Source organism: Ovis aries, chromosome 22 (assembly GCF_016772045.2).
Source record: "Ovis aries strain OAR_USU_Benz2616 breed Rambouillet chromosome 22, ARS-UI_Ramb_v3.0, whole genome shotgun sequence".
NCBI classification, from domain to species: Eukaryota; Metazoa; Chordata; class Mammalia; order Artiodactyla; family Bovidae; genus Ovis; species Ovis aries.
Genome location: NC_056075.1, coordinates 12,641,216 through 12,666,098, shown reverse-complemented (window position 1 = coordinate 12,666,098; position 24,883 = coordinate 12,641,216). Strand labels below are relative to the sequence as shown.

The 24,883-nt window shown below is 43.4% G+C and overlaps 1 protein-coding gene across 17 annotated transcripts in view; it reads right to left on the bottom strand.

Moving 5' to 3' along the window:
* The window catches only part of PCGF5 (polycomb group ring finger 5), a 115,468-nt gene that overhangs the window by 34,785 nt on the left and 55,800 nt on the right, over positions 1 to 24,883 (bottom strand). For 8 of the 17 annotated variants that reach the window (XM_060404996.1, XM_060405001.1, XM_027960240.2 and 5 more), the window contains exons 2-3: positions 20,691 to 20,985; positions 1,063 to 1,159 (exon numbers count right to left, since the gene is read on the bottom strand). In XM_060404996.1, coding sequence (XP_060260979.1) covers positions 1,063 to 1,159; positions 20,691 to 20,802 — 209 coding nt within the window. In that variant the 5' untranslated portion in view covers positions 20,803 to 20,985. Of the gene's footprint in view, positions 1 to 1,062; positions 1,160 to 20,690; positions 20,989 to 23,147; positions 23,309 to 24,883 lie in introns of those variants that run through there. The other 9 variants (XM_042238676.1, XM_060404999.1, XM_060404993.1 and 6 more) reach the window with 3 other exon arrangements.

The window sequence follows — 24,883 nt, the reverse complement described above, 5'->3', positions numbered from 1 at the left end:
TATAGACACTAAAATAGAAAAAAAGTCAAAGATATAAGACCTGAAAATCCAGATTTACAGAATGATGGCAAACACTACACAGAGATGGGTTCACGAGGGCTCTTTACTATGGTAGGAACCGTGGGGAGAAACATGGGTTCAGTGGTTTGTGGCGGGAAGTGGCATTTTGAGTTACTCAGGCAATGTAGTGCCACTCCTATAAACTTCCATTTACAATCTTGAAAAGGGTTTGGTTTGGATTAGGACCTTATAGAGCACTTCTAACTTTAAAAATATATGACCATACTTCTTTATATTATTACTATTTATTTGGTATAATGATTATACCATTAAGAAAAGGGTACTCATTTTAAAAATTCTTTTTGGTTTTACATAAATGTACACTTGTAGAATCGGAGAAGGCAATGGCACCCCACTCCAGTACTCTTGCCTGGAAAATCCCATGGGCAGAGGAGCCTGGTCGGCTGCAGTCCATGGGGTCGTTGAGAGTCAGACACGACTGAACGACTTCACCTTCACTTTTCACTTTCATGCATTGGAGACGGAAATGGCAACCCACTCCAGTGTTCTTGCCTGGAGAATCCCAGGGACGGGGGAGCCTGGTGGGCTGCCGTCTATGGGGTTGCACAGAGTCAGACACGACTGAAGCGACTTAGCAGCAGCACACTTGTAGAATATACGATAGATCTTTAAAAATTAAGAGTCCCACGACTAGCATCCCTATTAGTCCTGCCCTCTTTCCACTACCATGAAGCTCAACAAATACAGAGTACTGTGTAGAGTAATAGAATGCTAAAAATAACTGCGACTAAAGCCTCCCTGAGATCCTGAGATAACGTTGTAATTTCTAATTTGGAAATATATTTCTTAGATATTCAATATGTACAGCCTTATTTTTCATTTCTTCTTAATAAAATAAATTGAAATAAAATGCTTTAAAACAAAAATCAAAGCCTACATTAACTGAGTCAAGGCACCAGCAAGTATTATGATGCATAATAAGAATTATTAAGAGCTTATATAATGATTTAAGTTAGAGGAACTAAAAATATATTGACATACCTCAACATTTCTAATGGGTTTGTCTCATGAACCTGGTTGCCACACCTTGGACAATCATTGCTATCTTCAAAGTGCTGGACAATACAAGTCTTGCAGACTGAGAAGAAACAAGATGTTAGATTAAAATACATCACTTGAACTTAGTATAACTAGACAGTCCCTATAAATCATCTACTACACATAAAATGCTATTAATCAAACTTTATAAAACCTTAAAATGATAACACTATTTTAAAAAACACCTGAAATAAAGCCTACTGCCACAATATAAAAATTAACTATTTTGATTATTGTTATTCTTAAATATATTCACAAGCCAAACAATTTATTCATAGTATGTAAAAAAGTTGATGCATTTACATACAACAATAGATTTTCTCATTTAAAGAAGTAGAACAAGGAACAGTAAAGGCTGGTAAATCTGAATTTATTTCTTTTGCTAAAAGTTTACTTGAATACAATATAAATAGTACTTAATAATATTTGAGAGTTCTCAACATGCCTGGATTAGTTTTTATGGGCAGGGTGCTCCTGGGACAAACCAGGAGTTTCAATAGAACTTCTGGCCCGTGCAGAGTATGATACGTCCGTGCTCACAGGACCATAATCCCAAGGGCCATGAAGTATAGCCAGTGACATCCAGCTGGTGCAAATGCACAAGAGGTAAGCCAAAAGAACCACCGAGGATTAATTAATTAAGATGTTAAATAAAGCTTATTATAAATAAAGACAACAGACGTACCATTTGTGGCTTTTGGGGCACGAGTCTATATAGCCAACCCCTCCTCCAAACAATACTAATCTTTCTGGTTATGACTGTCTCCCACCTTTTCCCTAAGCTTCTTATTTACCAACTTTCTTGCCCAAAAACCTCAGACATAAACAGCAGCTGAACTGTAAAAAATTTTCAGCCCAATTCCCTATCCCAATGCCCCCTCTTCCATTTTATTACCCTATGTAATCTGAAATTTTCACCTGTACAGATCAGCTCCCCCTTTTACGACTTCATTACACACTATTTTTCTCCCCTCTGCAAGCCCTGGACTATCTAAAAGCAGTGAAAATTTATCTATACGATTGACCTAGAATAAACACCAGGATTCCTACCACTGAGATTAGGTCTGAAAATTCAAACTTATCACAGACACTGGTCAGAGAAACAATGGTCAGGGTAGACTTCTCCTAGGAAACTAATTTTAAAATTATCAGTACATACAGTATTTCCTTTCACTTATTTATTCATTGATTCAATAGCCAGCTTCCCTGGTGGCTGAGAAGGTAGAATCTGCCTGTAATGCAGGAGACCTGGGTTCGATCCCTGAGTCAGGAAGATCCCCTGGAGAAGGAAATGGCAACCCAGTGCAGTATTCTTGCCAGAAAACGCCATGGATGGAGAAGCCTGGTGGGCTACAGTCCATGGGGTCGCAAAGAGTTGGACAGGACTGAGAGACTAACACTTTTTCACTTTTCACTTGCAACAGCCAAGCATGATACTAGGAGCTGGGGGACGCAGGGATAAACAAAGTTCATACTCTTATGGACCTTATATTCTATTTGGGAAGTCAAAGAATTTTAGTTAGTAATAAGTGATATCTACAAAACAGACAAAAAACTGTAGCGAGAGAGAGTGCTGGAGGCTGGGGGCTATTTTAGTTAAGAGTGATCAGGGTAGGACTTCTTCCTGAGAAGATGACATCTGAGCAGATATTTTTGCTGGATGAGTACACCTGGGCGCCCTACTCTCTACATCTTTTTACCGTTACATACAGCTATTGGGGTAACACTCCTCTACTACATTTCTCCCCAAATCTGGGTGAAAAACAGCAGTACAAAACCCTAAAAAAAAAAAAAGCTTAGATGTGAGTATTTCTTTTCTCCAAACTTCCTGGCCTCCAAAACATTCTGAATGTCTTTTTAAAAAGTTAATGTTTGGGAAGGAAGGGCTACCTTGCTAATCAATACTGAGCAGAGGCGGGAAAAGCTGAATTCTTTAGCAGACTGCTGGTATTTGCTGTTTTCCCAGGGACACCAGATAAATCTCTAAAATGTGGGAAAGAAGGCAAATAGGACAGATAAGAGGCAAGAATGAAGGGTATTGGGAAGCCTGATCCTGTCCTGAACTTCAGCTCCCGCCCTGGAACTCTGATGGTTATGGTTCAAAAGGTTTATCATTCTCAGGAATTCCTGGTTGTCTCTCGCCCTTGGCCAACAGAGAGACACGTGACATACCCAGAGCAAGTGCTCGTGTGGGTCAGCTAGAAGGCTAAGGGCAGCAGCCTGTCTTCCCAGGGACAAAGATACTAATCCAGGTTGATGCAGAAAGAAATGTCAGGCTCATTTGTCCAGAGGTGCACACAGTTTCAAGAATAAGGCTGCTTGAGGCCAAGGCAGCCTCAAGGTGCTCAGGGATGGGACCAGTAATCTGTATTCCAGATCTGGACTGATAGCCACTAACAGAATGTGGCTCCTGAGCACTTGAAATGTTGCTAGTTCAAGTTGAGATGTGCTCTAAGTATAAATTACACACCAGATCTCAAAGACTGACAATGAAAAGAATAATCCTATTAATAATTTTCATATTAACATGTCGGAGTGATAATATTTTAGACACACCAGGTTAAATAAAATATATTAAAACTAATTTCATTTCTTTATTTAATGTGGCTACTAGAAAACTTAAAATTACATCGGTAGCTCACATTTTATTTCTACTGTGCAGAACAGAGGGAGTAGAAAGCCCCATTAGGAGGCAACTTTATTTCTCACACAAATGTGTGAGATACAGTATCTTATTCTACTTTTGCAGATAAAGGAGAAGAGGTTCTCACAGCCAGGTGACCTGCCTTCCCTGATGAATGGCAGCTCAGAGACTTGAATCCAGTTTTTCTGATACAGGATCACAAATTTTGTCAGATTAAAAACATTTTTTTTTAACAAAGGAAAAGAATGTAATGTAGAAATACAACTCCAAAAACATCTTCAGCTTCTCTGCTAAATCCGACTACCAACTAAACATGACGATAAGCCATCCCATCAGTGCAGTTCAGTTGCGTCTGACTCTTTGTGACCTCATGAATGGCAGCACGCCAGGCCTCCCTGTCCATCACCAACTCCCGGAGTTCACCCAAACTCATGTCTATCGAGTTGGTGATGCCATCCAGCCATCTCATCCTCTGTCGTCCCCTTCTCCTCCTGCCCCCAATCCCTCCCAGCATCAGAGTCTTTTTCCAATGAGTCAACCCTTCGCATGAGGTGGCCAAAGTACTGGAGTTTCAGTTTTAGCATCAGTCCTTCCAAAGAACACCCAGGACTGATCTCCTTTAGGATGGACTGGTTGGATCTCCTTGCAGTCAAAGGGACTCTTAAGAGTCCTCTTCAACACCACAGTTCAAAAGCATCAATTCTTCGGAACTCAGCTTTCTTCACAGTCCAACTCTCAGATCCATACATGACCATTGGATAAACCATAGGCTTGACTAGATGGACCTTTGTTGGCAAAATAACATCTCTGCTTTTTAATATGCTGTCTAGGTTGGTCATAACTTTCCTTCCAAGGAGTAAGCATCTTTTAATTTCATGGCTGTAATCACCATCTTCAGTCATTTTGGAGCCCCCCAAAACAAAGTCTGATACTGTTTCCCCATCTATTTCCCAAGAAGTGATGGGACCAGATGCCATGATCTTAGTTTTCTGAATGTTGATCTTTAAGCCAACTTTCTCACTCTCCTCTTTCACTTTCATCAAGAGGCTTTTAATTCCTCTTCACTTTCTGCCGTAAGGGTGGTATCATCTGCATATCTGAGGTTATTGATATTTCTCCCGGCAATCTTGATTCCAGCTTGTGCTATGAAATTAAGCCATCCCATAGGATGTAGGAATTAACCTTACTACATAAAGTATTACATTAAAAGAATTAAATATTTTTTCATAGGCTAAGGCCCATAATTATTTTTAATTAAAAATTTTTCCCAAACAGTTTACGAGAAAAATGTAAGATGCTAAAATATTTTTATTCTAGTTTTCTTTTTTGTTCAGATGTTTTGGGTGGATGTCATCATTTTCATCAAAATCATCAATGCTTAAAAGGTTTATGCAACAGGCACCTTCTTATGCTTTTGAATTGTGCTGGAGAAGACTTGAGAATCCCCTGGACTGCAAGAAGAAAACCAGTCAATCCTAAAGGAAATCAGCCCTGAATATTCCTTGGAAGGACTGTTGCTGAAGCTCCAACACTTTGGCCACCTGATGCGAAGAGCTGAGTCACTGGAAAAGGCTCTAAGGCTGGGAAAGATTGAAGGTGAAAGGAGAAGGGAGTGGCAGAGGATGAGATGGTCAGATAGCATCACTGACTCAATGGACATGAATTTGAGCAAACTCCAGGAGACAAAGCAGGACAGAGGAGCCTCGCCCGCTACACAGTCTCTGGGGTAGCAAAGAGATAGACACGACTTAGGGATTGAACAATAACAAGCTATACTCTCAAGTGCCTCAACATATAGTTGACATAATTTAATATTCATTACAACCCTATTAATTAGGTAATACTATCAGGCCTCTTACAGATGAAGAAATTGAATAGAGAACTTCAGAAATTTGCCAAAAATCATGGAGTCCATAAGTGGTGAAAGCCAGGACTTGAATCAAGAGCCCATTTTCTTACTCAATGCATGCCTATATGCTACATTTTCTTCTAATTTTATATCTACAGGTCTAAAGAATACAGAAAAAGAAAGCCTGATCCCTTAATTTGGGAGTCTTAAATATGTCCAAAAGGAGAATTCAAACTCCTTCAGTATCTTATATAGTCCTTAAAAGAAAATCCCAAGAAACTCTAGAAATACATCTTCCATACTCTTTTAAAAGCTGTTAATAAAGCACAACCTTACACAAATTAGAACCTGAGAAAATCCAGGCCAGAAGTTCAGTGAAACTGAAAAAAGTAAAATGAGAATTTGTTTTCGCTCAGATGCTTTAAAAAAATCACTATAAAACTGACCTTTGATTCCTAGTTTATACTAGCTGAAAAACATTTTTGAAATATCTTTAACATTTAATACTAAGCTAATTGCTCAACTGCTATACTGGTTAACTCAGGTGGTTCAAGAATAATGTTTATAAAGGTCCCAGTCTGCTGTTAAGGCTGTGTGTGGAGACCAAATAAAGTCTTCACCCTCAGCAGCCACTCTAAAGAGACATGCTGGAGCAAGCAGAAACACCTGGTCAGAAAGGGAATTAGGCTCACCAAAGATATCCCCAGTTGGAAAAACACTTAAATGGCAACAAGTGCTAGCGTTTACTGAACACTAACCAAATAGAAGGTTCTGAGCTCGGGACTTTGTATGGATTACAGTATGGAGCTACCATCCCCCTCCGGCAAAGGAGAAATGCAGTACTGGAGAGCCTGAGCAGGCTGCCCACATGTGCCCAGCTGTGCAACAGACAGGGCATCTATCCCCAGCCTGGATGTCCAGCTCAAGGCCTAAAATCCAAACCACTCCGCTACACATCTTAAAGCCAATACCATTTGGTCCCAGGCATCAAGATTTCATATTTTTAACTGATCTTTATATTTAGCTCATCAGAACCATCATTAAACTTCTGCCAAAGCTTACTAAGTGAAATTGTTCCTTTTGCCGTGCCTTAGATTTAAACTAGGTTGTTAAACAAATTGACAAAGAGTCATGTGTCATCTGAAGCAGTAGTTTTCAAATTTTGATGGGCACCACAATCACCAGTGAATTTTTTTTTTTTTTTTAAAGAACAGATTCATAGGCCTCATCCCAGAGCAATTAAATCAAAATCTCTGGGATTGGCACCAGGACTCCAACTCTGCAAAGCTCTCTTACTGAGGCAGCCAGAAGACAACTGGGAAATCCTGGCCACCAAATACTTACTGGTGAATGCCTCAGTGAGGCTGCCCAGTCCAGGAGCTGGCCGTCTGCCAAGTCATAACCAGAAGGCACTGTGTTATTCACCATCAGGAAATCATTTTGACAGAAGACAAAACATAACCACAAGAATATGGGATTACTGTGTTGTTCCCCTGGAGGGCAGGTTTACATGAGAAGCCCAGATAGTACAGCACGTGGTTCTAGCAGGTAAAAGACAGTCTTGAGGCAGACAGCTCAATCTGAATCCCAGTTCTGCCATTAGGCAAATTACTCTGTGTGTCTCTGTACAGGGGGATAACAAGGATATCTATCTCACGTGGCTCTTATGAGGATTAAATGAGCTAATATACATAAAATGTGTAAACGAGTAACTGGTAACTTCTATTTACTAAATGTGAGCTATCACTATAAATCAGCTTGCCCGATGAGCATAAAAGTCCTAACAAAAAGGTATCAGCAATCGAATATTGAACGGCATCAGACCATGATTAGTTTGACACATCTATCTTAAGTAACAGATGATCTTGCTAATGGAACTTGAAATGTCGATCATGTACTGGTATTAACCGTCTGCAGCCATATTTACCCTAGAGATAGTCTCGCAACTCAAGTATCAAATTGATGACACACCGCGTCACCTACATGGGAACTGCCTATCTTTGCACATATGACACTTCTTTTTCTGGGGCTGAGGATACAAGACTGATCAACACTTTGATACTCCTTCCTTAATACGTTTAACACAACTCCAGCACAGCCTCCTGGGTGCAGGAGAAACCTTGTTGTGTCTCTTCCTGATCGCTTTCCATATACTTGCTCAGAAGCACGATTTCTAAGTTGACTCCAATAGTTCAACTATTAAAAGGCTCTTCCACATTTTAATTTTCAAATTCTTGAGGGGGGCAGGTTCGTCACAACAGGTACAAGGCCCACTAGCTGTTGCTATCTCACATGTATGCCCCACCCACATCTCTCACAGAAAACTAGCTTCCTAGCTTTGATGACAGCGAAAGGGAAAGCGGCTCAGTAGTGTCTGACTCTTTGCGACCCCATGGGCTAGACAGTCCATGGAATTCTCCAGGCCAGAATACTGGAGTGGGTAGCCTTTCCCTTCTCCAGGGGATCTTCCCAACCCAGGGATCGAACCCAGGTCTCTCGCTTTGTGGGCAGATTCTTTACCAGCTGAGCCGCAAGGGAAGCCCCGATGACACGGTGATCTACAGCAATTTCTCTTTTTGAGCACCACTTCTGATACCATGGATAACAAAACAGTAACAGTCTTTTCTCTCATGTCCTTGGTCATGTCATTCATTAGTAATCCTGTTTATCAAAAGTGATCAAATGCTGACTTTGTTAAAATCATCTGAATGTGTTGGTTTTAACTCTCAACAAAGGAGTAGACTTTTTCTTACTTCCTGAAGCACATCACTATCTTTATATGCCCTTCTTGATAACACTCATTTGACACAGTTTGCCTTTGAAAAATTTGTATTTTATCTGCTAACAGTTTGTAAGTAAACTGTGATCATCGGCAAAGAGAAGAGGCATCAGCTTGCTGCTTGATACATATTTACACATAAAACTGATATTATTTTTAAAGATTTCCAGAACAGTTGTAATTTGCTTCCATGAGACAGGATCTCCTAGTTTTACTCATAAAAGGACCTAATGAACATCTTTATTTCTCTTACACAGCACAGTTCTTTCAAAGGCCTACATGAGTTACAATTTCACAGAGAACACGAAGGACAGCATTACTACCGAGGAGACTGCTTTATTCTTGCTTTGCCAGGACAGAAGGACAGACAGCAAGGCCTGCTGAGCCAGGTTAGGAGAGTCTTGGGGCTTCAGCACAGTAGGTGAATCCAAGACCAAGCAGGCCAGGAGACCACAAACTCCAGGAAGGCTTTCTACAGACAGACTTAAGGAGTCAAGTGGGACTCCAGGGTGAGGCCCACCATGCCCTCATTGCCCTCCTCATCGGTATGAATTCCACGGCCGACCAGAATAATCACTTTCACACGCAGACTCTGGACAGCTCCGCTCTCCTACAACTCTTCTTTTGTCATACTTAATCAGGTAAACTGTCAACCTGGGCTATATCCAACTCTACACACCGCTCTACAGGATTACCGCTGAACACTGCGGGAGAAAAACATGCACCACGCTGACTGGTCCTCACCTTAAATTCTTGATCATGACCCTCAAAAGCGGGTCCTTCATCTGCCAGGTGGTCACACTCAACACCCTAATTCCATATGCTCTTCACCAATATTTATAGCTCAGTTGGTAAAGAATCTGCCTGCAGTACAGGAGATCCCAGTTCAATTCCTGGGTTGGGAAGATGTGCTGGAGAAGGGATAGGCTACCCACTTCAGTATTCTTGGGCTTCCCTGGTGGCTCAGCTGGTAAAGAATCCTCCTGCAATGCAGGAGCCCTAGGTTCGATCCCTGGGTTGGGAAGATTCCCTGGAGAAGGGAAAGCCTACCCACTCCAGTATTCTGGCCTGGAAAATTCCATGGACTATACAGTCCATGGGGTCACAAAGAGTCAGACACGACTGAGTGACTTTCACTTTTCTCCTCCTTGAACCCCCACTTTTACTCCCCCATCACCACTCTACACTGATGACCTCACTTTCTGTTCAACTGAAAACAAAAGGAAAGAAGAAAAAAAAAAAAAGGAAGTAGAATTTATATCACTACACCTACTCACTCACTAACATCTAACCTTTGTGGTTTTGCCTGTTTTCAGAACTTTAATGTGCCAACCTCTGCTCTGCTCACTAGACCCTATTCCAATGGTCTGGGAAGATTATTCCACTGCTTCTCCCTCTCACCTGAGTCAGTCTTTTTCTATCCACTGAAGATTCCCACCAACATTCATACACATTATTTCCCCATCTATTAAAAAAAAAATCAAACTTCTATCGACCTTACTTTTTTCTTCCCTGGTGGCTCAGAGGTTAAAGCATCTGCCTCCAATGCGGAAGACCCGGGTTCGATCCCTGGGTCGGGAAGATCCCCTGGAGAAGGAAAAGGCAACCCACTCCAGTATTCTTGCCTGGAGAATCCCATGGACTGAGGAGCCAGGTGGGCTGCAGTCCACAGGGTCACAAAGAGTCCGACACGACTGAGTGACTTGACTTTACTTACTTTCTGAGTCAACCAGCACCCCATTTCACAGCTACCTATACTCTAATTCCTCTTTTCCCATTCTTTCTCCACCTCTTCCTTACCTTCATTAAGGTGAAAGACTTACATAATCTTTGAACAATTACCCAAACATCTCCGTCCTCTCACACCCAGCCAGCCTTCTGCTCCTGAGGACTGAACGGAAGCTGCTCAGAGAGCTCGTCCGCGTGCCTGCCGCCTCTCCTTGGCTCACTGCGCCCACGCGGCTAGCCTGGCCGCCCTCTGCTCCTGGTGCTGTCTGTGCTCTGCCTCCCAGGGCCCACACTCCGCTCTCCTCCTGCCTCGCTGTCTCCTCTTTTTTGGTTCCAGGGCTTAGCCTTTGGTCATCTTCCCTTCTCTACACTCACTCTCTTGGCACTCTCGCTGATGAGATAGGATCTGAGTTCTGATCCTCTCCAGATTCATCATCCAGCCCCCAGTGGGCTTCGGTCAACTATCTGATGGGCTAACTCCTTTACCTCCTTAAATCTGTTCAACTACCACCTTCTTAATGAGGCCTCCCCTCACAGACTTAAGCGGTCACACCGTCTCACTGCCCACGCAGTTAGCTGCCTGTACCCAGCCTGCACTCCCGTTTCTGCACCACCCATCAGCTGCTAATGTACACTCTGGCTTACTGCCTGCTATGCTGCCTGATGTGTCTCAGGTGCCCAGGCTAGTACTGTGCCTGGAGGAGGAGGTACTCAGTAAATATCTGTGGAACAACTGAGGACGCAAAAGTTAGGACTAGCAAAAGGAGTCATGATTTTAGTACCTGCAAGTGTGCTACAGAGTCAAGTCAGAAATAAACCTATGGTTTCAACTAAAGCAAGGGAAGAGATTCTGAGTTCACTAGTTAATTTTTTTGACAATGAAAATGAGGTAAAGGCTTCCCTAGTGGCTCAGTGGCAAAGAATCTGCCTGCCAATGCAGGAGACACGGGTTTGATCCCTGGTCCGGGAAGATTCTACGTACTGCAGAGCAACTAAGCCAGTGTGCTACAACTACCGAGTCTGTGCCCTGGAGACCACAGGCCGCAGCCGATGATGCCCAAGTGCCTGGAGCCCATGCTCCACAGCAAGAGGAGCCGCTGCAATGAGAAGCTCACGTGTTTCAACCAGAGAGTAGCTCTTGCCCACCACAAGGAGAGAAAAGCCTGTGCAGCAACAGAGACCCAATACTGCCAACAACAAATAAGTTAGAAACACTGAAATAAATGTGCGGACTCAGCACAAACAGTTCTCTAGAATAAAATGATTTTCTATTAACTGAGTAAACATATGCCAGTGGTTGAGCATTCTTAGAGAGTGTAGCTTTGCTCACTGGTTCTGGAATTTCTGATATATAGTAATACACTAGTCTGGTAAAAACTAACATGCTGTAAACACCAGCAGTTACGATCCACCTTCAGGGCACCCGGACGGAAGCGACCCTTGGCCTCGTCTACACCGGCTGCACTCCTGCTCAGAATCTTTACGTCCAACTTTCGTGCCGCGTGCTTCTACACAGCTGCACACTGACCGCAATTTCTAAGTCTGAATGCTTTGTATCTTTTTCCTCAATCCATCACTGGTACCAATTCCAACTCATCCTGACCTGTATATAACTTATTCTTCCAAACCAGCACAGAAGGCAGGTTCATTTGTTAACCCCTAGTTTTGTCTTTCAGTGTCCACTATGAATCTCTGCTCTACTGTTCATTCTTTACTATCTAACACACAGTTTCAACAGCAAAAAGAGCCATTCATCGGATATGATTCTTAACATTGCTACTAATGATAGATGACACCTAGACGGTTTAAGGCCTATAATTATTGTTTCCTATTTAAAAAGAATCATCAAAATGAACACTGCAATCACCTTCATGAATGACTAGTTGCTGCCAAAATACTGTTTGAAACATGTAACATCAATGTTACTGGTGACTTCATCTCTACTACAACCCTAGACCACTGTATTTGCACTTACTGAAACTTTTAAGTACAACTTCTATTTAGGCCTTTGATTATTACTCTAAAAACAAGTCTTGACGCAAAATCCAATTGTACACAGACCATAGTATTGGGGAGTTCAATTTATATCTCTACATTTTAAAGACTATCATTCAGAATTATTAATAAATTCAGATCCTGATTGGGTACATAATGACAGGTATGCTGCTGCTGCTAAGTCGCTTCAGCAGTGTCCGACTCTGTGCGACCCCAGAGACGACAGCCCACCAGGCTCCCCCATTCCTGGGATTCTCCAGCAAGAACACTGGAGTGGGTTGCCATTTCTCTGTATACAGTCATGCAAATACAGTTAGAAGAGACTTTCTATATACACTTTAAAAATTCACATGCTGCTTAAAGAAACTATAGAAAATGTAAACTACCAGAAAGAAGAAGAAAATTAGCAAATATCCTAATTTATTATAAAGATGTACCTGGAGTCAGATATTTGGGTCTCAGAACCTAGCTCCAGTACTTATTAGCTGTGTACTTAACCTTTCTGAGTCCTGTTTCTGTGAAAAACACTGGCATAAGAATCTGAAATACTCTTCCCTCAAACCTCTTCATAGCTCACTCCTTCCTATTATTTACAATCTCTGCTCAAACGGTAACTTCCAAGCAAGCCTTTACTCTGTCTTACTTTCTTCACAGCAGGTGTCATACATGGGATCTAAAACTGTATCATTCGCTTGCTTTCTGTCAGTCTCTTCTATTGAGACATAAATTCTAAGAGGACAGACTGCATCTGCCTTGCTTACTGCTGTCTTTCCACCGTCCAGAGTAATGAATGGCACAATGTAGGTGCTAATGAACATTTGCTGACTGATTTAATACCACCTGAACAGAAGGGTCCTTGGGAAGATTACATAAGGTAATGCGTGTAAAAGCCCACGGCACTCAATATGACGTTCAACAAATAACAGCCCCTGTTTCAATTTTATTAGCATTCACTCCAATTACTAAACAATTAAAAGTACAAAGTGCCTACTTCTAGAGATGCTTGTATTCTTAACGTCTGGTCCAAAGTATGCTTTTCAGACTTTAGTGCACCACAGAAGCACCTGAAGGGCTTGTTATCCAGCCCTCTCCCCCAGAGACTCAGATCCAGCAGCTCTATGGGTGGGCCCGAGGACGTTGCACTCCTAACAAATTCCCCAGTGATCATGCTGCTGGTTGGAGACTGCATTTTGAACAGCAAGTGTACGTGGCATAAGGTTTTTAAACATGGAGTATGAACATATCAAGAGTTCTCGGTACTTTAATACTTGCATATTTATGATCCTTGTTCAGAAAACAATAAATGATGGTTGCATTTCAAGTTTACCATCTTATAATTAAATTATTTCTTCACTTTACACATTACTATATAAAATTACCAAGTCCCTTAACAGTCACATCTATATTTAATTATCAATTAACCCTTCTTTACTTAAGTTACAAACTAAGTACAACAACGTTTTTCCAAAGAATTCACCTTAGTTAAGGGATTACTGCCATAATCTCTGAAAGGGCAGAAAGAAGAAAGCTTTCTTTTCCTGTACCACAGAATTCTATGTCTAAAACCTTCCCTTTTTTCGGAGGAAAGAATCGTCAGATGCTTAAAGAGGCCTCGAACCACAAAGGAGTTAAGAACCAATGCACTGTGTTATGCACATTTTAGCTGCTGGAACAAAGCTCCTTTGTTCTTAGTTTAAGTGAAAAGTCTTTCATTTTAAGTCAACAACCTATACAACCAGCAGCAAATACACTGTCAGCAACCTCAAAAAATTTCTCAGGACCCTGGAGCAAGAGACAGAGCGTCTCTTAATTTAGAACCACCAGTCTTGACTCCCCAGTCCTGCTTCTCTCCCTCTTCCATGCCCTAGCCCTACCCACGACCCACAAATCTCCCACCTATATTGTAGAAGACAGCTTTTCAAAATCCAGAATTCCTAACCCCCACTCTCTACATGCCTTTCAAGCTACCGACCACTGCATTTGAATCTTCGAAAGGAAAAGCAGACAATAAAATAATCAACTGACTGACCATTTATTTACTCATGTAAGCTTCTCTTGAGCACTCAAGTGCCAGGTACTAAGGATACACTTAATCTAAACCTACCGTGGGAGAGAGAGACGGCATGTCTGGGAGCAGACGGGCTTTAAAGGATGGGGAACCACCACCCAGGCACACAGGAGATGTTCCAAGCGGAGCAAGCAGTTGGACCACGTGTATGCAAATGTGTGTGTGTTCTGGTGGGGGAGGGCAGAAATCAGCCACAGCTGAAGAGATCTAATTTATCCTGAGGGCAGTAGGGTACCTTAAGGAAATTTTGGGTTGGCTGAAGTGTGAGTGAGGAAGACAGCGAAGCTCTTGTAAATGATCACACTAACACAGGTTAGGAGCAGGCTGCAGGGACTCCGTGAGAAGGAATGATGGCCTGAGCAAAAAGGTCGTGGGGCATCAGACTGAAGGCACAGATCTTTGAGAGATTCCAGAGCGAGACCAGACAGAACTCTGCCCCGTACTGCTGTGCTGTGCTTACTCATTCAGTCGCGTCTGTCTCTTTGCGACCCCATGGACTGCAGCCCACCAGGCTCCTCTGTCCATGGGATTCTCCAGGCAAGAATACTGGATTGGGTTCCCATACCCTCCTCCAGAGGATCTTCCCAACCCAGGGATGGAACCCAGGACTCCTGTATTGCAGGAGGATTCTTTACCATCTGAGCCACCAGGGAAGCCCAAGAATACTGGAGTGGGTAGCCTAGCCCTTCTCCAGCGATGTTCCTGACCCAGGAATTGAACTGGGGTCTCCTGCATTGCTGGCGGATTCTTTACCAGCTGAGCTAGGTGGGGGTAAAGAGAGTTAAGCATGGAGCATATTTCTTGCTTGGACAACTGAATGCTGGCATTCCATCCATTCACTTTCAGGTATGTTAAGTTCTAGGCCACTTCAGGACATCCAAGTAGACATCCAGTGGGATTCTGAAGCTCAGGACTATGCCTGAAATAAAGATTTGGGAGACATCGGCATAGGTAGTTGAGTCTCAGAGGAGTTTCTGTGAGTTTCCACAGAAAAGGAGTAGATAGATCGAAACACACCTGAAGAAATCTCTTCTTAGCTTACGAGCTTGCTTAACAGAGTTTAAGCTCCAAGTTTATTTCATTCATCACTCTACCAGTTAGCAAGTGCCTGACATCTGATTATTTAAAGAACTCAATAATTATTTGAGTGAACAAGTTTATCTCCTTGGATTTCTTGGGTTGTTAAAATCACCTCATGCGTGCATGCTCAGTTGCTCAGATGTGGCCGACTCGTTGTGACCCCATGGACCGTAGCCTGCCAGGCTCCTCTGTCCATGGGATTCTCCAAGCAAGAATACTGGAGTGGGTTGCCATGCCCTCCTCTAGGGGATCTTCCTGACCCAGGGATAGAACCCATGCATCTCCTGCATTGCAGGCAGATTCTTTACCCACTGAACCACCTGGGAAGCCCCAAAATTACCCTATAAACTCACAGAATGTGGACTTAGTTCACTAGCATTAAGTGATCACATTGAAGGGGAAAGTGCATCTGTATTTAAATTTTTTACCTCATTGTAAAATTTGATACCTTTTTATCACATGCCCCTGACCTGCCAAAGAGAGCTGGGTGTTAGCAAGTGAGGTAGGAGTCCACTTAAAGATGAGGCTTTCATAAGCCTCTTCCCCCCCCACCCCCGCACCTCCTTGTCAGGAGCTGGGGACATTCTGTGCTGCCATCTGTCCCCCTTCTCCCCCTTCCTTCCGACGGGCTCACCCCGTTCCTCTGTCCTCCACAGAGCCGAGTGCTAAGGACACCACGGGGTGCCTCAGTCACTCTGCTGTCATCTCGATCCTTGTTTCTACACCCACAGGGCAGCCAGGCACTGTTAGCTCTAGAACTGCTCACTGGGAGAATGGGGGGCGAGGCAGAGAGTGGGGGGGCAATAACCTGATTTGAGCAGGAGAGAGAGTCGAGATGCATGTGTAGAGTAATCTGAAAGAGTAAAGTAACTGCACTTATCTGTATCAAGGGTTTTCAAAAAATGCTCTCTTTAGCTCTCCCTCTGGCTCTCCATCCCGCTGCAGCACCCTGACACACGTCTGCTATCGCATCATTCCGCGTCACTACTGCCGCTGCACTTCCCAGCATCCACACTCGTTTGACACCTTCCTCAATTCGACTCCTGTTCCTTCACTTGACTAGAGAGTTCTGAAGGGACCAGGCCCAAAGTGCGACTTCGCTCACCAATAATAAAGCTTCATTTTCATATTTTAAACTTGAAGATTAAGAACAAAATCCTTCCATTTTATTATGAGTTTTCACAATAAGAATTACTGTTTACCCATTCTTAACTTACAGTATCATAAAACTGTAGACTATGTATAAAGTTAACTTAGTAAGATTTTTTTTTAAGCACCGTAGTCAAGATGGAAACTGTTATGGGGTACTTCAATGTCACACTGGACTTCTCATTTTCCTGCTGTCCCACTGGCCACCTTACTTCTCTATTGTATACTGATTCCAAATTACAATACCACTACACCTGTTCCACCTCAGACCTAAGAAAACCAGGTAACATCAAGACCCAACCAATGATTAAGAAACACTGCTTTGCGGTACTATTGATTTTTATCAGTACAAAGAGGGAGATATTTTGCAAGTGAGAAAGGTTTTGCCTAAAAGCCCCAGTATAAATACAAACCAAAAAATACACAGAAATCCAAGGATCAGAAAGTGCACAAAGTTTAGCACTCTGTAGAATCCTCAGGTCTCCTAAGACACTAAGTTGAGTGCCTGACTCCTCCATCATTTACTGTTCTGTGCTTCTGCGGATGAGAAAGACCACACTTGAGTCTTTAATCACAATTCTGCCATGTTCGTTCTCTCTCAGTAAAGGGATTCACTGACTGCCAAGCAACTTCAGGCTAGAAGGACATAAGCAGTTAAATGGCCATGTATCCCTTTAAACCTTAAATTGCTACTGTAAACATGAACATAACCCTTGCTTATGAACTTACTGTTTAAACTTCTACAATCTTTTGTTTTCCCTTCAAAAAAGGAACATTTAAACCCGGATTTCATTATGTCTCAAAGAAAATGTTCTTTCAGAAGAACAGATATAAAATCTGTAGGTAGAGACGGGAGAATCTGCGCTTTCTCCTCTAAACACTAAACACTCCCAACATCCAATCCACTAAATCTCTTCCTAGAACTGGAGGGTTTTGCTGGAGACACGCAAATAAAAAAAACAATATACTCATAATGTCTAATAGCATCAGAAGAAGTAAAACAAAACAGACTGTGGACCGTGTCTAGGCACCATACTTGGCATAGCGGGAAACTCTGAGACAAAGCCCCTTTCTAGAGCAGCCACACCCAGTAGGTTCTTCCTCCAAAATGCATTCACAGTCGATCCCTCTTCACCGTCTGCATCTCACATCTCATTACCCTAGCTGACGGCCTTATAATCTTTCAGTGGACCTGCAGTGATAGCCTCCTTACTGATTCGTTGCCCCTTGAACTGCCAAGGGCATTCCCACTCCAAGGCTATATACTTGCTTTTCCCTCTGCCTGGAATGTTCTTCCCCTATACCCACAGAGCTCAATCCCTTCAGGTATTCTGTGCAAATGTCATCATATCAAAGAGAGAAATCAACACTAAATAAAACAACCCCAACTCTGCTATCTACAGTCCTACAGTTCTTTGTTCTTGTTCACGGCATACATTTATTACTGGTTTTCCCCTGTCTTGAGAGCAGATATTTTTGATTACCTTGTTCACTGCTCTATCCTCTGTGCTCAGAATGGTGCCTAGCACACAGTAGGTATTCAATAAGTATGTTTGATGATGTTTAACTCATAACTAACTGTTCAAGTGAAATAATGATAAGGGCAACAGTAAGCAAACATTTTAAGACAGTTTATAGTTAACTGGTAATTGAATAGCATGGGCCAGTAATACCAACCGAAAGTATATACATGCCCAGACCCTAGTGAAAGAGTAGAGTGGGAAAAGCTAGCTTAAAACTCAACATTCAGAAATCTAAGATCATGGCATCTGGTCCCATCACTTCATGGCAAATAGATGGGGAAACAGTGGAAACAGGGACAGACTTTATTTTCTTGGGCTTCAAATCACTGCAGATGGTGACTGCAGCCATGAAATTAAAAGATGCTTGCTCCTTGGAAGAAAAGCTATGACCAACCTAGACAACATATTAAAAGGCAGAGACATTTCTTTGCCAACAAAGGTTCATCTAGTCAAGGCTATGTTTTCCAGTCGTCATGTATGGATGTGAGAGTTGGACCATAAACAAAGCTGAGTGCCGAAGAATTGATGCTTTTGAACTGTGATGTTGAAGAAGGCTCTTGAGAGTCCCGTGGACTGCAAGGAGGTCAAACTAGTCAATCCTAAAGGAAATCAGTTCTGAATATTCACTGGAAGGACTGATGCTGAAGCTGAAGCTCCAATACTTTGGCCACCTGATGCAAAGAACTAACTCACTGGAAAAGACCCTGATGCCGGGAAAGATCGAAGGCAGGAGAAGGGAATGACAGAAGATGAGATGGTTGGATGGCATCACTGACTCGATGGACATGAATTTGAGCAGGCTCTGGGAGTTGGTGATGGACAGGGAAACCTGGTGTGCTGCAGTCCATGGGGTTGCAAAGAGTTGGACTAAGCAAATGAACTGACGTGAACGGAGACCTTATCACAGCCCCCACTAAATCTCTTCAGGTGGCATTCTGAAAAAGTCTATGTTAAAACAGCTTCCTAGGTGATTTTATGGTTTTTTAACTGTGGTAAAATATTTATAACATAAAATTTGCCATTTTAACAATTAACAGGTGATTCTATTCTGTAACTCTGTTGAAAACTACTGGCACAATAGTACAAAATTTAAGCAGAGGAAAGAACAGCTGAAGATGGGGATTAAAGAAATGTCCCAGGTTATCTCAGTAGGAGGATGGCCCTTGGAGCTGAATACAGGTCTACTACTTACTAGCTGTGAGACTGGGCAGGTGACTTAGCTCTTAAGCTTCCACACCCACAAATGAAGATAATTTCTATACCCCCGCTCTCCCCATGTCCCCTGCAAACTGCTTCAAGGTTACTGTAAGGTGAACAATGAAATCATGCACCTACAGTATCTACTTCAGTGTATGTAACAGGCACCAAAGAACTTACTGGAATTAATAGAACCAGAACTTACTGGAATTACTTTCGTTGCAATAGGGAAACAAACTTGTATTGGCAAAAACACAAAAAGCAGGTGAAACCCAGACCTATGTGGCTATTAAAATGCCTCTTCTTCTACTGACAGGACTGGTGAAAAATTTGGTAGGGGTTCCAAAGATATGATCATATTAGAACAGTGGGTCTCAAACTTGTGCATGGTTCAAAATTACCTGGAAGTGTGTTAAACACAGATAACTCTGTTTTGGTGATTCTGGGGTGAGGCCTGATAATCTGTATTTCTAACAAGTTCCCAGGTAGTATTGAGGCGGTTGATTATTAGTCAAAGGGTATGAAGTTTAAATCATGTAAGATGAGTAAGTCCTAGAGATCTACTGGACAGGATCATGCCTGCAGTTAACAATACTATGTTGCACACTTTAAAATGTGCTAGGAGCACAGATTTTATGTTGTGTTCTTATCACAATAATAGTAATAATAAACAAGAAGGTGAGAGAAAACTTCTGGAGATAATGGATAAGGTGTGTGGCAGTGATGCAGTAATGGTTTCATGGGTGCATACTTGTCTAACCCCATCAAAGTTATAGACATTAAATATGTGCAGCTTTTTTATTTTTAGATTTCCCTGGTGGTCTTCCTGGGCTTCCGTGATAGCTCAGTTGGTAAAGAACCCACCTGCAATGCAGGAGACCCTGGTCCAATTACTGGGTCAGGAAAATCTGCTGGAGAAGGGATAGGCTACCCCTTCCAGTATTCTTGGGCTTCCCTTGTGGCTCAGCTGGTAAAGAATCCAACTGCAATACAGGAGACCTGGGTTCGATCCCTGGGTTGAGAAGATGCCCTGGAGAAGGGAAAGGCTACCCACTCCAGCATTCTGGCCTAGGGAATTCCATGGACTGTACAGTTCATGTGACTGCAAAGTTGGACATGACTGAGTGACTTTCACTTCACAACTTTTTTATGTCAACCATACCTCAATAAAGTGATTAAAAGAAATGCACAATGAATTAGAGTATGCATATCCTAAAAAAAACTCAGAACATATAAATTCAGTAAAATTTAAAAAAAAAAAACCTAAAATAGTTCATTAAAAAGAAAAACTATAACCAGTAATTTCTTATGATTTTCAGGACATTTTAAAATCAGAAAAAGTCAACTATTACAATTTTTAAAACAAACAAGAAAAAATTTATACCACTAGTATCCCAATGAGAAGTTATGAAAATGAATTCAAAGTTAATTCTTAGACTATTCACTGTTTTAAAAGAAAAATTCTAGAGAAAACAAAAAACCCCAAAATGTGGTGGTTTTAAAAGAACAAATGTAACCGAAAATTTCCAATAGGTAGATAACAAAAAAAAAATACTTACAGGTATGAAGGCATTCCGTCACTGTAGTTGGCTTGATGAGATACCCTTTACAGATATAGCAGGTGATGTAAGGATTGAAATCTTTCACCAAATGTTTCCTTTGGGTAGCCATTCGTGGTTAGCTAGGACTGGCTCTAGTAGTTTAGGCAAAAAAGGGTATTAAGTGGATGGAAGTCGGATCCCAGGAGCTGGTGTGGCGTTCCCAACTGGGTGTCCCGAGGCATGAGAACTAACATCCAGACTTCTCATGAGATCGCTGGTCATCACTCCTTTTGGTGGTTCTGCTTTCCCATATCTTCTTCCACAATAATTTTAAAAAGATGAGAGAAACAGGTGTCAAATTCTTCGTACTGGATTAATACCAGTATATTAGCAGCAAGCATTACATGTTCCAAATTGGGTGAAGAGGTGAACAGAACATTTCCCTCTGTGTGATATTAATTTGTAAACCTGCTATGATTAATTCAGAATAATGACGAATTCATCTGATACTGAGGCCTCAACTATCACTTCTAAACAAATGACACCTGAGACTATTAACTCGGGTTTTGATATCTTTACCTCTCCAGTAATGCATTTTAACTGTCTGCTTGACTGCTCTATTAGGAGTTCCTGCCAACACAAGCTGAAGATTCAAAATTCAAGTCATTATCCTCCCTATCAAAATGCTCCCTATTTCCATTCTGTACTCCACATCAAGCCGTAATCAAATCAAATGGATGCCCTTTTCCATTCCACCCGCAGCAATGCTACTCAAATATTATCTCTCCACCCGCAGTCCAACTTAGATTCTACCAAGTTTTATTCTATTACGTTTGGAGCCCCTTATCAAAGAATGTCAGGGTCTTCTCTTTGCTCTGCAACAGAGAAATGTTTAAATTTCTCAGCTTGTCATAAAAGACCCTCCACAGGCTGATTTTAACACACTGTTCAACAGTCAGGCAAACTGAAAGGATGACTCTCTTCACAGTCCATTCTGCAGGTTCCACGCCCTCTACCCAATGAGTCCTTTTGCTCCTCTGTTGCTGTTTAGTTACTAAGTCATGTCTGACTCTTCTGTGATTTACAATTATCTTCATTCTTAATCTCCTCTATTAGACTGCAAAACCTTAAATACATACCAGTCATATTTAGTAAATGTACAACCTGGGCAATGTTACTTACCTAAGCCTTAGGGTTTTTTAAACTGTAAAATGAAAACAAGAACGCCAGCCTCCTATGGGACTTCCCTAATTGTCCAGTGGCCAAGACTCTGCACTCCCAATGCAGGGGGGCCCAGGTTTCCATCCTCGGTCCCAGAATAAAATCCCATAAGCCACAAGTAAGAGTTCACATCCTGCAACTGACGGTCATGCATGACGCAACTAAGACCTGGCGCAGTCAAATACATAAGTAAAGAAAGAATGCCAGCCTCCTACAGTAGGGACGATGAAATGAGACAACATACACACAGCTAGCACACTATAAAAACTGAACGTCATTAACATTTTTAAAAACTTTTTCCCCCCCAGAAATGTCTAGCATGGCTCGTCCACATGGTTGCTTTAAAAAGTTTTAAATGTTTCTTACAACAAACGTGTCCTCAGAGAACATGAAACATAATATGAGAAAAAGGTGGGGACTTCCTAAGTTAATTCTGTAAACAAAAACCTTCTACTTCAGCTGTTAACACATAGGTTAAGTATAAAGCAACCGAAGAGGTAAAAGGCATCACTCCATCCTTCCATCGGCAGACACTGTACCACTGAGTATGTGCACAGAATAGGTTCTGCAAGTAATCATCGTATCTGCGCAAGGGGTCTGGGTTCTGGTCCTTAGCCCTGTACGATCTTCAGTAAGGCCGTGCCTGGGTCTCGGCTTCCTCCTCTACACACCGGGATTAACGGCCCTGCCTTTCTCACAGGTTTGCCACGAAGCTCCAAAGTCTGAGAAAGTCCTCTGAAAGAGGACATGCACAGTCCCGACCGAGCGAGGCTTTTAGGATTGTAAGCCACAGAGCCCTGTCACCACGGCGGTTAAAGGAAGCCAGCGCGGGCAGGGACTCGGCAGGGGCAGGAGGGAACTTTTCCGCGTCCTGGGCAGAACCCGGTAGCCACTGCCCTGGGCGGTCCGAGCACGAGTCGCCCCGCCCGCCCGGCAGGTGCGCGGGCCCGGGCTCGGCCGACGCGCTGCTCGGGCCGGGCCGGAGCTGCGCCGAGGAGGACGCGCCGCCTCTGTCCGGGTCTGGCGCTCGCCGCCCTCTCCGCCCCCCGAGCGCAGCGCGCGACCTCGAAGCTCCCGGACTCCGGCTGGCCACCCCCACCTCCGCCCCCGAGGGGCTCCCCTGGCTCCCGCGGGGTCGGCCGCGGCAGGTGCCTGGGGGTGCCGCTCCAGCTCTCTGCGCAAACTTGGGCGTGCAGCGCGGGGGCGGCCGGAGTTCCGGCCCCTCTACCGCTCTCCAGCCCCCCGGGTACCTACCCCGCGGCCGCCGCCGCCGCTCCTTGCCTCCAGCGCGCCGGCCTCAGAGGGAAGGAAAGTGAAAGAGAAACAGCGCCCGCCGCGGCCTGGCCGGTCCCCGCGCCCCGTCCGCCCTCCCCCTGCAGGCGGGAGCGCGCCCGCTCCGCGGGGCCACTCGGCTCGGGCCCGATAGGGCGCGGCGGGCCTCCAGGCCCAGGGCCGGTGCCGCCTCCAAGGGCAACTCCACCCCCTTCCAACCGCCGGCGCCGCCGGCCGGCCCCGCCCCCGCCACGCCCCCGCAGGCCACGCCCGCAGGCCCGCGCTCCTCGCAGGTGCCACGGCCGCCCCGCCCGCCCAGGCTCCCGGTAGCTTTGAGCAAATTCCGTCTGTTCTTCCGCCTCACCAACAGCCCCTCCCAGTTGTTTTCATCATAACAATGTCTGGCATATTTTCCCTGGCGGGTTTACAAGCAATGGTCAGTGCTGAGAATGAGTCACCCTGTGAGAAATTGTCTACTCAGCTGCGTCTTTCCCAAACCAGCCCCACGCAGGCCACGATGGGGACCAAGACCTATTGATTTGCACCTTATTTAAGAACCACTAAGGAACCTGGTGGACTTCTCAGGTGGCGCTAGTGGTAAAGAACCCGCCTGCCAATGCAGGAGACAGGGGAGACGTGGATTTGATCCCTGGGTCAGGGACGATCCCCTGGAGGAGGGCAGAGCGACCCATTTCAGCATTTAGAGGAGCCTGGTGGGCTGCAGTCCATGGGGTCGCCAAGAGTGGGACCTTGCTGAAGCGACTTAGCACGCAAGGAACTTGGTACTTGGGGTGGAGTGGGTGTATATCAGGACCACCGACAACTGTAAGCAAGCGGGAGAACCCTAGGGGTGGGGATATAACTGGAAAGGTAGAGTTTTGTTTGCAAGGTTCCAAACAAAAAGATCCAGTTCTCTTTCTAGTGGACCTGAGAACTACAAGAGGCCATTCATTGCAAAAAAAATTTATTCAAAAGCATACTCTAAAGGATTTCTCAAAATCATTCAGCCCTAATATTTTGCATTCCACAAACATAAATTTCTACTAAAACCAGTACTTTGCTAAACATAAATTAGACTTGGTTCTTCCTTGCTTAGAAGACTGGAATCCAGTAATCCTAAAATAGCAGGCAAATCAGTGTTGTCTCCACCAGTAAAACAAAAGTTCAAAAGAACATCCCAAAGGGTATCTGTCAAAGGCAACTTCCAATCTTGCGTGTTAGAAAGAGGAAAATGTACTGCCATAACATACATCATCTTTGCTTCTGAGAAGTGAAAGCACTGATGGCTAAGGAGTTGACAGTACTGGGAGCGGAGAACTAATGCAGAGTATTTCTTTCACCTTAGTAGTAGTAGTAAGTAGTAGTAGTAGTAGTCACCTTACTTACTACCTACCAGAGTGGAGATGGCTCTAGCGGCAAACCAACGAACCCAATGGCTGTTCATCTGGCGGCAGACAGACGTTCAAAGATACATTTCAAGTCAAAAATGCACCGAGTGACAAGACAGCTTTCACAAAATAGCCAATTTATAGTTAAACTAAAGTAGCATGAATGCAACCTTTAAAAATTACCATTTTAATATCATAGCAAGAGCAACAGATTTTCTGAAACAGTTTCCAGTGACCACATTTTCATATTCCTCAGAAGAACCACTTTAGAAAAGTATACACGCCAATTTCCAAGCTGGGATCAACTTCAGTAAGTCCTGGCAATCACAA